This window comes from Spermophilus citellus (assembly GCF_964194105.1).
Source record: "Spermophilus citellus genome assembly, chromosome: 3".
In the NCBI taxonomy this organism is placed as follows: domain Eukaryota; kingdom Metazoa; phylum Chordata; class Mammalia; order Rodentia; family Sciuridae; genus Spermophilus; species Spermophilus citellus.
In genome coordinates this window covers 155,429,392-155,441,497 of record NC_138184.1, presented here as the reverse complement: position 1 = coordinate 155,441,497, position 12,106 = coordinate 155,429,392, and the positions used below count along the sequence as shown (strand labels likewise).

At 31.7% G+C, this 12,106-nt stretch overlaps 1 protein-coding gene across 1 annotated transcript in view; it reads right to left on the bottom strand.

Annotated features, from left to right (window-relative positions):
* MEOX2 (mesenchyme homeobox 2) overlaps positions 1-12,106 on the bottom strand; it is a 65,746-nt gene that overhangs the window by 4,137 nt on the left and 49,503 nt on the right. Inside the window, exon 2 of the mRNA XM_081285601.1 lies at positions 9,882-10,054. Coding sequence (XP_081141727.1) covers positions 9,882-10,054 — 173 coding nt within the window. The remainder of the gene's footprint in view (positions 1-9,881; positions 10,055-12,106) is intronic.

Here is a 12,106-nt window from a genome sequence, read left to right as displayed (position 1 = left end):
AGGAGATCCTCCCAGGGCTCCAGGACACGCCAGAGAGCTCTACCACGCCTCTCCGTGCCCCACACTGCTGTTGCCACATAATTATAGCAAGGGATTCCTTTTCTCTGGGAATCGCATGCTGTTGAAGTTCTTGGCATCCTGTGGCCTTCTGAGCTCACAGGATGTTATTAATCTGTTATTAATTTGCTTGAATTTCTCTACCCTAGTAACCAGGGTAGAACACTAGGTGCTGGGAAATTATTATCAAATATTTCATATACAACTAAGTATTTTATATATAATTGAAACTCAAAATTGAAATCTTTGATCATGATACATGAATTTTGTGAACTATGATTTTATTTGTGCTTCAAGTCAATTGTATCTTCTGTTATACAACTATTCTAGAACTTACAAGACACATAAGGGTATTTTTAATAATATTTCTTTTTTCAAGCATGGATCTAATGTAAGATCCCATATAAATTGTATTTTGTCATATAGGATGGTTAAATTAAAGCCTTTATCCCAAGATCTGAGTAATGAGAAATGTTATTTTTTTTCATGAAATCATGGCAGTATGAACCAAACCTTATATTCTATTATAGCTCTGTAGGCACATAATTTTTCAACAAAATCTTCATAACAAAAATAACTAAAAGGTATAATAGCATATTGTCATGATAGCTAATACTTAAAGTGTACAATTCCAGACTTTAATTTCCAGAACATCTTTTTATTATGTCTCATTTCTCCTGTAGTCAACAAACTATTTAGTGTTTACAATGCCTGTGTGATCAAACTTCTTTTTAATTAAGTACAAAAATATTTAATCCTATCTTGACTCTTTTTACAGAAGAAGGCAGCCAAAAGAATTTTTCCGTTATTAATTTGCTTGAATGATGAGAGAATTCAGAAATAATATTTTTGTCTCTCCAAAAATATGGTAAAGGAGTATTATTGTTGCCATTGGTGAACTATTGATTTAGATCTTTATTTAACTGATTTAGTCACTTATATTACAGCTTTGTATATATAAATTTATACCTGTTTTCTTAGGTTTCAAAATATATCACAAAAACACTAATTAAATATAAAACTGTACTATCACACAATTTACTAAGTTATCCAGAGGAAAATAGGTTTTTAGAAATTTCTACCTATATAATGCTCTAAGCCATATTTATGTAATACCATAAATGTCTGTCTTTTGAAAGAACAAATAGACATAACACCAAACATCTGGATGAAAACTGAAAATTTCAGTGACATATCCAGCTGTTTCCAAACATCTGGAATTCATAGATTTAATATTCCAACTGTTTCCATTTTTATCTTGAAATATTGTAGACACTGTCTAACAAATATTTATTCACATCTTTAAGATGTGAAAACATGCAAAGAATAATTAAACAAAATTTTTAGATTTAATGATTACATCCTCGGTGATTAAATTTGTTCATGGCAGTTATCTAGTAAACCCACTCTAAATAGGCACAAGAAAGACCCTCCCAGATAATTCAGTGGCAAAGTCAGTAGTGGAATTGAGAAATTAGAATCACGAATGCTTTATGTTAAGTACAAGAAATTAGGTAAAGAAAGCCTCTGCCCTGTCTATCTGAATAGATTTATATCTGATTAGAAGAAATCCTTCAGCTACTTCCAAGAAGCATCTTGGAGCTCCTAGTGGACTCTGCTGTTATTACAGCAGTACACTTGGTTGGAATGTGTTGGTGTGCATGTTGGTATGTGTTGGGGATGGGATGGGGAGGGGAGTTAGGACAAGTTTCATGCTGCACGGTGAATTCCTGATTGTAGTGATGCATCTCACCATTGTCCTCCATTATAGCATAACATCGATGACAGCATTTTCCTGCCTCTATAAATTTCAGTTCTGAAGCCTCTTTTTTCTCTATTTATAGTTCTTATGAACAGGCTTACTAATTTAGTGAATAGTAAAATTTTGGTATTTTGAGTGTTTTGTAGGGGATGGGGTGGGGAGGGTATGGGGATTGAACTCAGGGGCAATCCACCACTGAGCCACATCCCCAACCCTATTTGGTATTTTATTTTAGAGACAGGGTCTCACTGAGTTGCTTAACTATTTCTCATGTTTTAAACAAACAGCACACATTAGCTATAGAAAAGTCATATATTGAATGGAAACTCTTTTGGGGGAGGCCACAAATGGAATTCTCCATAATTAAATTTAAGTCTTATGTGGACACTATTACATGTTAATATTATGGAGCTCATTCTTTTTTCCAAAAATGAATCTAAAATAGCATTCACATGATGAACAAAAATTGTTAGAGGATTAATAGAAAATGCTAGTAATTATTACTCTTTCTGTCATAGTTGATGAAATTCAACTCACAGGGCCTATTTCATTAATATCAAATACCAGTGTAATTTCATTACTCCTAACCTTACTTTTTATATATCTTTCAATTAGTGCAAGTGAAATATTGCTTACCTAAGTATATCATAAGTAAATAACTAGCAAATTGAGTGAAAATATCAAGTAGACATTTTTCTTCTATATTTGAATTACTAAACAAATTTATAAAGACAATTATTACTATCATATTCATACACACTGATTCTCAAAAATAGTCAATAATTTTGAAAGCCAGGAAAAAGTCACAAATCAAATAAATAATTGCATATATACAAAAATACAAAATTACAACTACAAAAATAAAAATTAAAACGGATAAAGGAATTAAAAGTTCAAAATCTATTCTAAATTAAATGTACTTCTGAGTTTTTATATGAGGAGTCATAGGGATATGGAGAATGAAGTTGATAGAAAGTATTTTACTGCCAAGTCTCCAGAAATTGCCAGTTCTTTTAGACCTGGATTTATTATTTTATATATGTCACAGAACATTTGCATGTATTTCTCTAAATACTTGTGAAGATAATAGGAAAAATCTTGTTAAAATTAAAGGCAACATAAAATTCAAACTAGCTTCTCAATATATAATCCACTGATCCCTAATCATTTACAAATTTTCTCCCTGGATAGATGACAGACATATAGAAAGTATACACACACACACACACACACACACACACACACACACACACACATATATACATACCTGTGTATATGTATGTGAGAATATATTTACATATATACTATATATCAGTATATATGAGCTTTTCAAATAAATGAGTTGTTATTTGAAAAGTATTGTTGATTATTTCTTGAAAGTTTCATATGTACAGATATATATTATATATAAATATATTCTTATGTATGTATACACAGGTATGTATATTTGTATGTATATGTGTATGGCTTTCTGTATGTATATCATTTATCCAAGGAGGAAAACAATAACATTTTAAAAGAAAATGGATTATATATTCTCAAGTGCAGTTCAATAACTTAGGATATTATTTTACTCAGGTTTCTTTTTCCATATTATTTCCAATATGCATACTTAATTTGTAAATGACTAGGGATCAATTGCTTATTTCTTAGTCTTTTACACATAATATTTCTGATTTAGGAAAGTGTTGAAACATTGATTAATTCTGTGTAGATTTTGCTTTATTACTGACCTTTTTAAAGTTACCTCTCATATATCATTTTTTTTTTCTGAATCAAAGGTAATTTTGAGTTTTGCTCTTAGGGTTCATCCATAACATTGATATGTATCAGTTATTAAAAAAAACAGAATTATCAGAAATATCTCTCATCCCAAACTAAGACTCTTTCTCTTACACCACTATTATCCCCTCCAACTTATGCTAAGCTCATTTCTCCAGTTGGAGTCAAATCAGATTTAACCTTTCTAAATATCTGGAACACCATGAGTTCAGCAAGGAAAACACCTTCATAATACTCCAGGTAACTGTTAAATAGTTCTGTAAAGAAAGGAACGAATATTCTAAATCATTGACTACACAGATATTCTTGGATTAACTTGAATCAACAATATGTCTGGTCATGGAGACAATAAATTAATGACTCAGTGTATTCATATAAATGTATAGAAATAAACCTGTTAAGAAGAAGGACTATGTAAAACATATTGGAGCAAAAGGAAAAACTACTAGATACTTGGTATACACACACACACACACACACACACACACACACACACACTAAAAAAAAAATCTCCTCTAGACATCCAAAAAATGAATGGCTATTTTGAAAATCCTTGGCATTAGGCCATTTAACAATTTATGGGTAACAAACAAAATAAGATGTCTCTAATTTCTACTAGTGAAATCTTATCCAACAAGGTGGGATTTTCCCATTGATCTTGGAATAGGTATCCTGAATCAGCCTGTTTATTCCAGTAATTTAAGATAGCTTACAAATCTACAACATTGAGCCTTTGATTAGCTCTGTGAGAATGTTTTATAAAGTAGAAGAATTTCATACTGCTTCTATATTTGGCAGCCTTAACTCTATGAAAATGTCCATTTTATCAGTCTATGTGTACTCTCATGCAGCTGCTGTCTTCCTTCTTCCCACTATGAGATATTAAAAATCCAACAGGAGCTTTCTCCAAATTTTTCTGGATAGAAAAAATAAAATGTTTGTCCAACTTAAAAATACTTGTGAGAAGAGGCCTTTTAGATTGACTGGCTCTGCAAAACGTTCTAAATTACCCTGACAATTAGCGATTATTTGTCATTTATTGTAAGGACTATGTGAGAATATGTTGTCAAGTGGAGGCTGCATGGTAGAAACTAACAGACTACTGGAGTGATTCCTAACCCATAAAACAACAAAACAGTTTTGTATGATTAAACATTTAACCGTTCTTAGGGTCTCTCTTTTCATCTAACATAAAATAATTTTCTTTCATACCTATTTGCTAGCATGGAATTAGGAAAACCCTTCCTTTTCCTTCTTTTTGGGCCAAATGATGTTCAAAGAGAATTATAGATTATAAAAAAAGAAATATAGACTCCCTGACATTGCATTATGGAAAACACAAATCTGAATTTGACTCCTTCATGAGATTTTATGACTGTTCTTCAGATGGGAATTAGAAAATTCAAGTTTGAATGATATGTAAGGTTTTAACGTATATGACTTTTATAAAAGAACACCTGATCATTATTGCATATCTTTATAATGACATAAATGTGGTCTATCATAAAATGTGTGGCAGGTGTACTGATCATGATATAAATGATTCAGGGGTAGCTACAAATAATTTATAGCTTGTAGGAATACATGTTTTATAGGCAATCACATAAAACTTTTACATGAAAGTATGTTAAAAACCAGTTCAGGTTATAAAGTATAACCAGTTCAGGTTATAAGTTTTCATACTGGAGAAAATTATTTCTCTGAAACATTCTCCATATATTTAGATGATTTAATATGTGTTGTTTTTTCCCCTTTACATGGTATGTGTGTGTGTGTGTGTGTGTGTGTGTGTGTGTGTATATATGACTTCTGTCACTTCATTTCAACATGAAAGTTCCATCAGTCAAGAAAAATATTTTAAAGAATACTACCAACACTAAGAGACACTGAACAATGTAAATTAGATTTAATATTTTTGGTGCGTATATTTAATTTACTTTACTAAACTTCATATTATTTTAAGGTGTGGAAAAATAAATCTTGCAAAATGACTAAAAGGATATACATTTATTGTCAAAACAGTTTACATGTGGAAATCACATATGAACTTGTTTTTAAGGAATATATGGGGCCAAGATATGGATTACACAGATAAGCATTTATGATATGAGAACAAAATAAAAATAATGGAATAGCTGTATTATGGTCTGGATGTTCGTTGCACAAAAATTCCTATGTTTAAATCCTAATTTTCAAGGTGATAGCATTAGGAACACGGTCTTTGGAAGATGATTAGATCTTCAGAGAAGATCACTTATTACTGGATTATCACCCTTATAAAGGAGACTTCAGATAGCTATCTAGCCCCATGAACCATGTGAAGCTAGAATAAAAAGAGAACCAGTCCCTCACCAGACACTGAACTTGCAAGTGCCTTTCTTAATCTTGGACTTTCTACTCTCTAGAGTTTTAAAAATTTCTAATGTGTGTAAGCCAGTATTATGCTTTATATAATTATTTTGTTATAAAATCATGTTATTATAATTATATAATTAAAATCGCAATACTTATAATAATTATATTACATTAATAATTATATCATTATATTATATAAAATTATTAGAATATTCATAACAATTATAACATTTATAATATTATTGATATAATCATCATATTATGATATAATATATAATACTATTATATACAATATAATATTATATGCAATACATTATATATTATAGCATTTTATTATAGTAGCCCCAATAGAGTAAGACAAGCTGTACCCCAATTTAAAGAAGATATATTTAAAACAATTTATTTTATAATTCAATTACTATAACTTTAGAAGCCCAACCTCCAAAAAACAAAAAGAAGATATTTCACTGGGTTAAACACCTGGCATTTTGGAGGAATTTGCCTTTGAATGTTCAAGAACAGCAAAATTAGAGATACAATTATATACAAGCAAGAGACTTTGAGGTACTGTTGCACAATATGGTGACTGTACACTACAGTTATGTAATGTACATTTCAAAAAGCTAGAAGAAAAATTTGTAAGTTTTCACGATAAATAAGTGATAAATAAATAAATAGTAGATAAATGATAAATAAATGCATCAAATATTACATGGTTCCCCATTAATATGTACAACTTTTATTTTTTGTCTGCTAAAAATAGAATACTTAAAACAGCAATATTGATGGTTGAAGCACACCATATATTTTTAGATAAGCTCAGCACAGCAATATGTAGCCCAGAAAATAAAAATAAAGCTTTAAGATTCTAATTTAAATTACTTTATGAACACAGAAATATGGAATAATATGTTAGTAAAACTAACATTTGACATAATAAGGAATATTTTTCCATTCAGCCCTCTTTGGTGACGTTCAGCACTCATCCTAATTGTTACTGCTTGTTCAATTTGTTGTCTCTTCTGTGCATTCTAGTGTTTTCTTCTCTAGCTTATTTTGACTGAATTTTACTTCTAGCACCAGCTCAACAAATATTTGTATTACAAATGAATTAATTCAACATGTCTTGCATAGCAAAGTTATTTCCCCTCTGGGTGATAGTTCTCTTTTCATGTTTATGTTAAACATTTTTTTTTTCATATCCACCGTGACATATAAATCTGAGTAGAGAAAAGAACAGGAAATTTTAGTTTTAATTCTGTGCCTCAAGGAGATTGTCACTTCTCTGAGAATGCACAGTTCCTAGTGGCAAATCTTGGATTTTCATTCAGATTATTTTTCATTAAAATTTAGTTTTTTTTTCTTATCAATCCACACTGATCATCTAAAGACTTAATCTTGATTAGGAGTTTAGATTTCATATGTGTACATCATCTTTTCACATTAATGTGTAAAACTGCAAATGTAAACTTACGAAATTAAAAATTATCTTCTGCACAATATCAAATTTTCAATCCTTTGGAGCTTAATTATTTCTCAACTTTTTGTTTCTTGGTAGCCTGTTAGATTATTTCAGGAATGGTTTCTAGTGACTCCTACATTGACACTTAATGTGAGATGATTTGCTTTAAACAATGGAACGTTAGTAAATATGATATGAACAGAAACTGAAAAAGCCCCTCATATTGGAGTTTTCATTCTCAGTGGTCCTAGGGATGTTCCTACTACCCACTGAAGAATACCAGGCCAGCCTATTTGAAGACAAAACCATATGCAAAAGAGACCAGCAGTCCAAACAGAGGCCCAAACAGCTTTTAGTAACTGACAGTTGCATGCAGCTCCATGAGAGATCTGTGGAATTCTGACAAGTCCAACCAAAACTCTCACTCCAGAATTCTGAGCAAACTCAATGTTGGTTATTGTTTGAAGCCACTAATGTTTGGGGTGGTTGGTCATAAAACTAAGGCTAACTGACATAATATTAAAACAAATTACTATTTTAAGTAAAAAACTGATTAAAATTGGGTATGCATATAACATTTTTGCTTATAACTTTCCCAAACATGTCAAGTCAATTAAGAAGAAGAACTGTCCAAAATACCTTCAAATCCTCAAGCCAGATTTATAGAACTGCTTCTAAAAAAGAAATTATTCTTAAACAAAGGCAAAACTTCTGTTCTGTGACCAAATGATGGAAGATAACTATAAAACATCTTGGAATAGTAAACACAGAATCTTGACTTTGCTCTTGGCTAACAGCACATACCACATTTGTTGTTTCTGTAAATTGAAAGTAAATTCTAGTTTCTTATTTCCTTCTTATATTCTATAAAACATGGTTATGTTTCCTGGAGTTCACTGACTTACAAAAGGGCATTAATGTGTAAACCAGCCTCCCCTTTATTTTCCTGTTACAAGTTAAAAAATAAATAAGTAGAAATAAAAGAGAGTCTGATGATGTAGATTTTGGATCCTGCTTTCCAGTGTGCCAAATGCTCTACAATTATAGAAGGAACTTTGTATGTGAAATTCAACGGAAGGAAATATGTTCCATAACTTAGGTACCAGTCAAAATATTTAATAAAATATAAGCTGCCAATAAATAAAACCACATAAAAGTATCCCTCTGTATATTTCCACTATCCAGAAATAACCTACCAAAGTTGAAATTTGAAAATTCACAGAAAGAAGATGATTTAAGAAATTGGATAAAATAACTTGCTCTCATAAACTATGTATTCATTTGTCCACACCCTATTGCTATTTCCTTGGTTCCAGTGGGACCCCTGGAGGAGGTATGTACAGTGAAAGAGGAAATTAAATTCTAACCCTGAGTGCCAATCATAATCACACTGTCCCTAAAGATGTTTGCATTTCCTTTCAAGAATGTTTTTGTAAAGATGAGTAACTGTTCACCAACAGTAGGCTAGATTCTTTCAGCACGAATCAGAATCAGTACAAGAAGTACTCTGTGAGCATTGATGCAAAAAAATAAGGAACAAAAGCACAAAAAGTAACAGAAAAACACAAAAATCCAAAAAAGAACCTAAAGAGTAATTTAATTAAAAATATTATTTATGCCTTTTTAATTGAAGTCCACAGATCATTAATAATTTAAAAGTGTTCTTCAAGTGGGTACCTGAATTTTGAATTAGTGACACCAGTACCATTACAAATATATTTTGAATAATGAGACAGAAATAATTACCAATGTTCTATGTGCCCCGGCCTTCCATTCTCTACCAAGGCTGCATCATTTAACTATTCTTGAACGTTAGAGTGTAAATGGAAGTGACATGGGTCACTTCCAGGTGAAAACATTCAGAGGTCAGTGCATGAACTTCCACTCTTCCTTACCTCCTGTGGTGACCAGGGACACCACATGTTGAGACTCCAGAGAGTCAGATTGGGCCTGTGAGTGAGTATTTGGGATACTGCACTGGTAGAGTTTTTAGAAAGAATAAACAAATAATGAAAAAAATTTAAAGTTAAAACATTGAGATTTGAGGGTTAATAAGTCAATGCAACATTCATGTGCTATCTATCCTAAGCAGTACAGGAAACTAACGTGGGGTTACTAACTTTTATATTCCAAATAAGAAGATTATTTTAAATATAAGCATACAAAAATCCCTTACCATATGCCATAATTATGTAAAATAACTAATATATTTAAATAAAAAAATAAGGAAGGCTATCATAACAGAATAAAGGATTCTTTCTAAACTACATATTTTTTTAAAAAAATAACATTTTATTTTCTTTGATTTTCTCATTTTTCTGAACAAAATCTTCATCATGGAATAGTACACCAGTCTTCCAAATTGGCATTTAAGAATCAAAGATCTAAGTATTTCAAAAATGGCAAAAGATTGTTGACCCAAAGCAATTAAAAAGCTCGTGTGATAACAATGTCCAGCATTACCTGTCTTTCAGTAAGATCTAGATTCACCGCTATCTCATATCGCCTCAGTCTGGTCAAATAATTATGATGGGCAAATTCTGCTTCAAGTTCTCTGATTTGCTCTTTGGTAAAAGCTGTCCTTTCCTTCCTGGGTTTGCTGTTGACTTCTGACTTGTAATTGCCTTCCTGGGAATCTGGAATTAAAAAAAAAAAAGAAAAAGAAAAAGAGGATTACTGCTAATGCATTCACTGAAACACATGCCATCATATCATTTATTGTTATTGAGAACTTCCAGGTATCGAGCTGAACAAGGGGCAAACAGAGAGTAAAGACAGTAAGACTGATCTCATCTTAACAGAGCAAGAAACATTTCTTTTTTTTTTTTTTCAATCTACCAGTAATTCATAGCCTGTTTGGGGAAGTATTTTATTTTCTTCTTTAAAAATATGAAAACAATTTTTGACTGCTCATAATATGGTATTATTATAACAAAATAAGCCAAAGACTCACCAGAAAACAACTGTAATTTGCCTTAACGAATACTACTTATAGCTAAGTAAGACTGAATATAGAATCCTGAAAAAAAAGTAGCAACTTATTATGTAAATATTTTAGCAACAAAATGTTTAACAAATGGGCTATTTGAGCATTTGGATTCTGGACTGGTAGGGTTGTTGTTTTTTGTTTTTTAAGAGAGAGAGAGAGAATAAGTAAATAATGAATTTTTTTAATGTTAGAACATTGACATTTGAGGACTTTGAGTTTTCAGCCTGAGCATATGTAAAAAGTACACGTGTACTTATTGGTCTTTTTATTGCTATGTAAGTATGGCCTTGACAATAGCCATGCTCTTCTTTTATTGGGTAGCATACTTAGTTCAATGTGGAACTCATAAATAAAATTGGGTTCATATAACTTAAAAGATGAGCAGAGTTTTAAAATACATTTTTGTTGTATAAATGGTAAACATAAGCTGCACAACATCTAGCATCAACTATTCACAACATCAAATCTTATAAGGCCAGGTAAAAATAACAATCATAATTCGAAGCATCTCATTCCAACTTTTTTCTTCAGGGATAGAGACATAATTAACATATAGCATTTAATTTAATATATCCTCATAATATTATTGAGATGTAAGTTAGAAGACATTCTTAAAACACTGAAGAACAGAATGTGTCTATAATGGAAAAAAAAATTCCTGCATATACCAAGTAAGAAGTAATACTCAGCTCTAGTAAATCAAGTTCCCTTTTTCTTCAGTGAAATATCAACATAATCAAGATAAAGGAAATGGTAGAGCTTTCATCAAAATTATTTCTGGTTTCGAATTTTTTGAGCGTGTACACACAAGCTGCAAAACGTTTCTCAGGTGGGAGTACAAATAGCTCTTCTATGAGCCCAAACAAGAGAAGTGATTCAGGAAAAAAATGTTTAACTAAAGGTTACAGAGTGACATTTTGATTATTTTTAATTGACAAATATAATGTGGTATGGTTTATACATTATCTTTTAAACTACATTTTTTTTCATCTAGTGATGCTTAATTATGCCAAGAAGTACAAAAACATTTTTTTTCAGTCTTCTTTTCCTTTCTGTCTGCTTGGAGGAAGTCTAAACTGAAGAGGGCCCTGCATAATGGAAACGTGCTAGACAAGGCACTTTAATGTAAACACTTCTGTTTTGACTCTTAGCAGAGTCTGAGCTGACCAGATGTACAGTTGTCGAGGCCCTGCAGCAACCCCAGTCGTTTGCATCAACATCTTGGCACACTGGGCGCTCCTTTTCCTCTGCCTGATCACAGTGTGTTTCCCTGACTGGTGCACTGGCACTGTCTAAAATTCTTCATCATTCGCTGACCACATTTCTGGGCTTGTCACTTACCTCTGTGTTGACTGGCTCCCCACCTTGGCAAGCAGGTGGGGCTTTATTCTAGTGAAAAAAAGTATTTTGTGATATGTCACACAGAGGTTGATTTCATTTTATAAGAATCCACTGGGACCTGGTGAGTCACATAATACCTGAAGTGTGAGCTCTCAGGTAGATCTGCTTACAAATGCAAACCTACCTTCTTCTGAGTGGAACTATAGTCCACCACATACATTTTTTGAGCTACATATTTGCCAACATCCACTCTGTTGGAGCATTTAGCTATATTGGGTTGTGTGGATCAATCTTCCAAATGATTGATTGAAAAATAAAATTATTTTCCCATGGGCTGTTCTGGCAGACTAGAAATTCT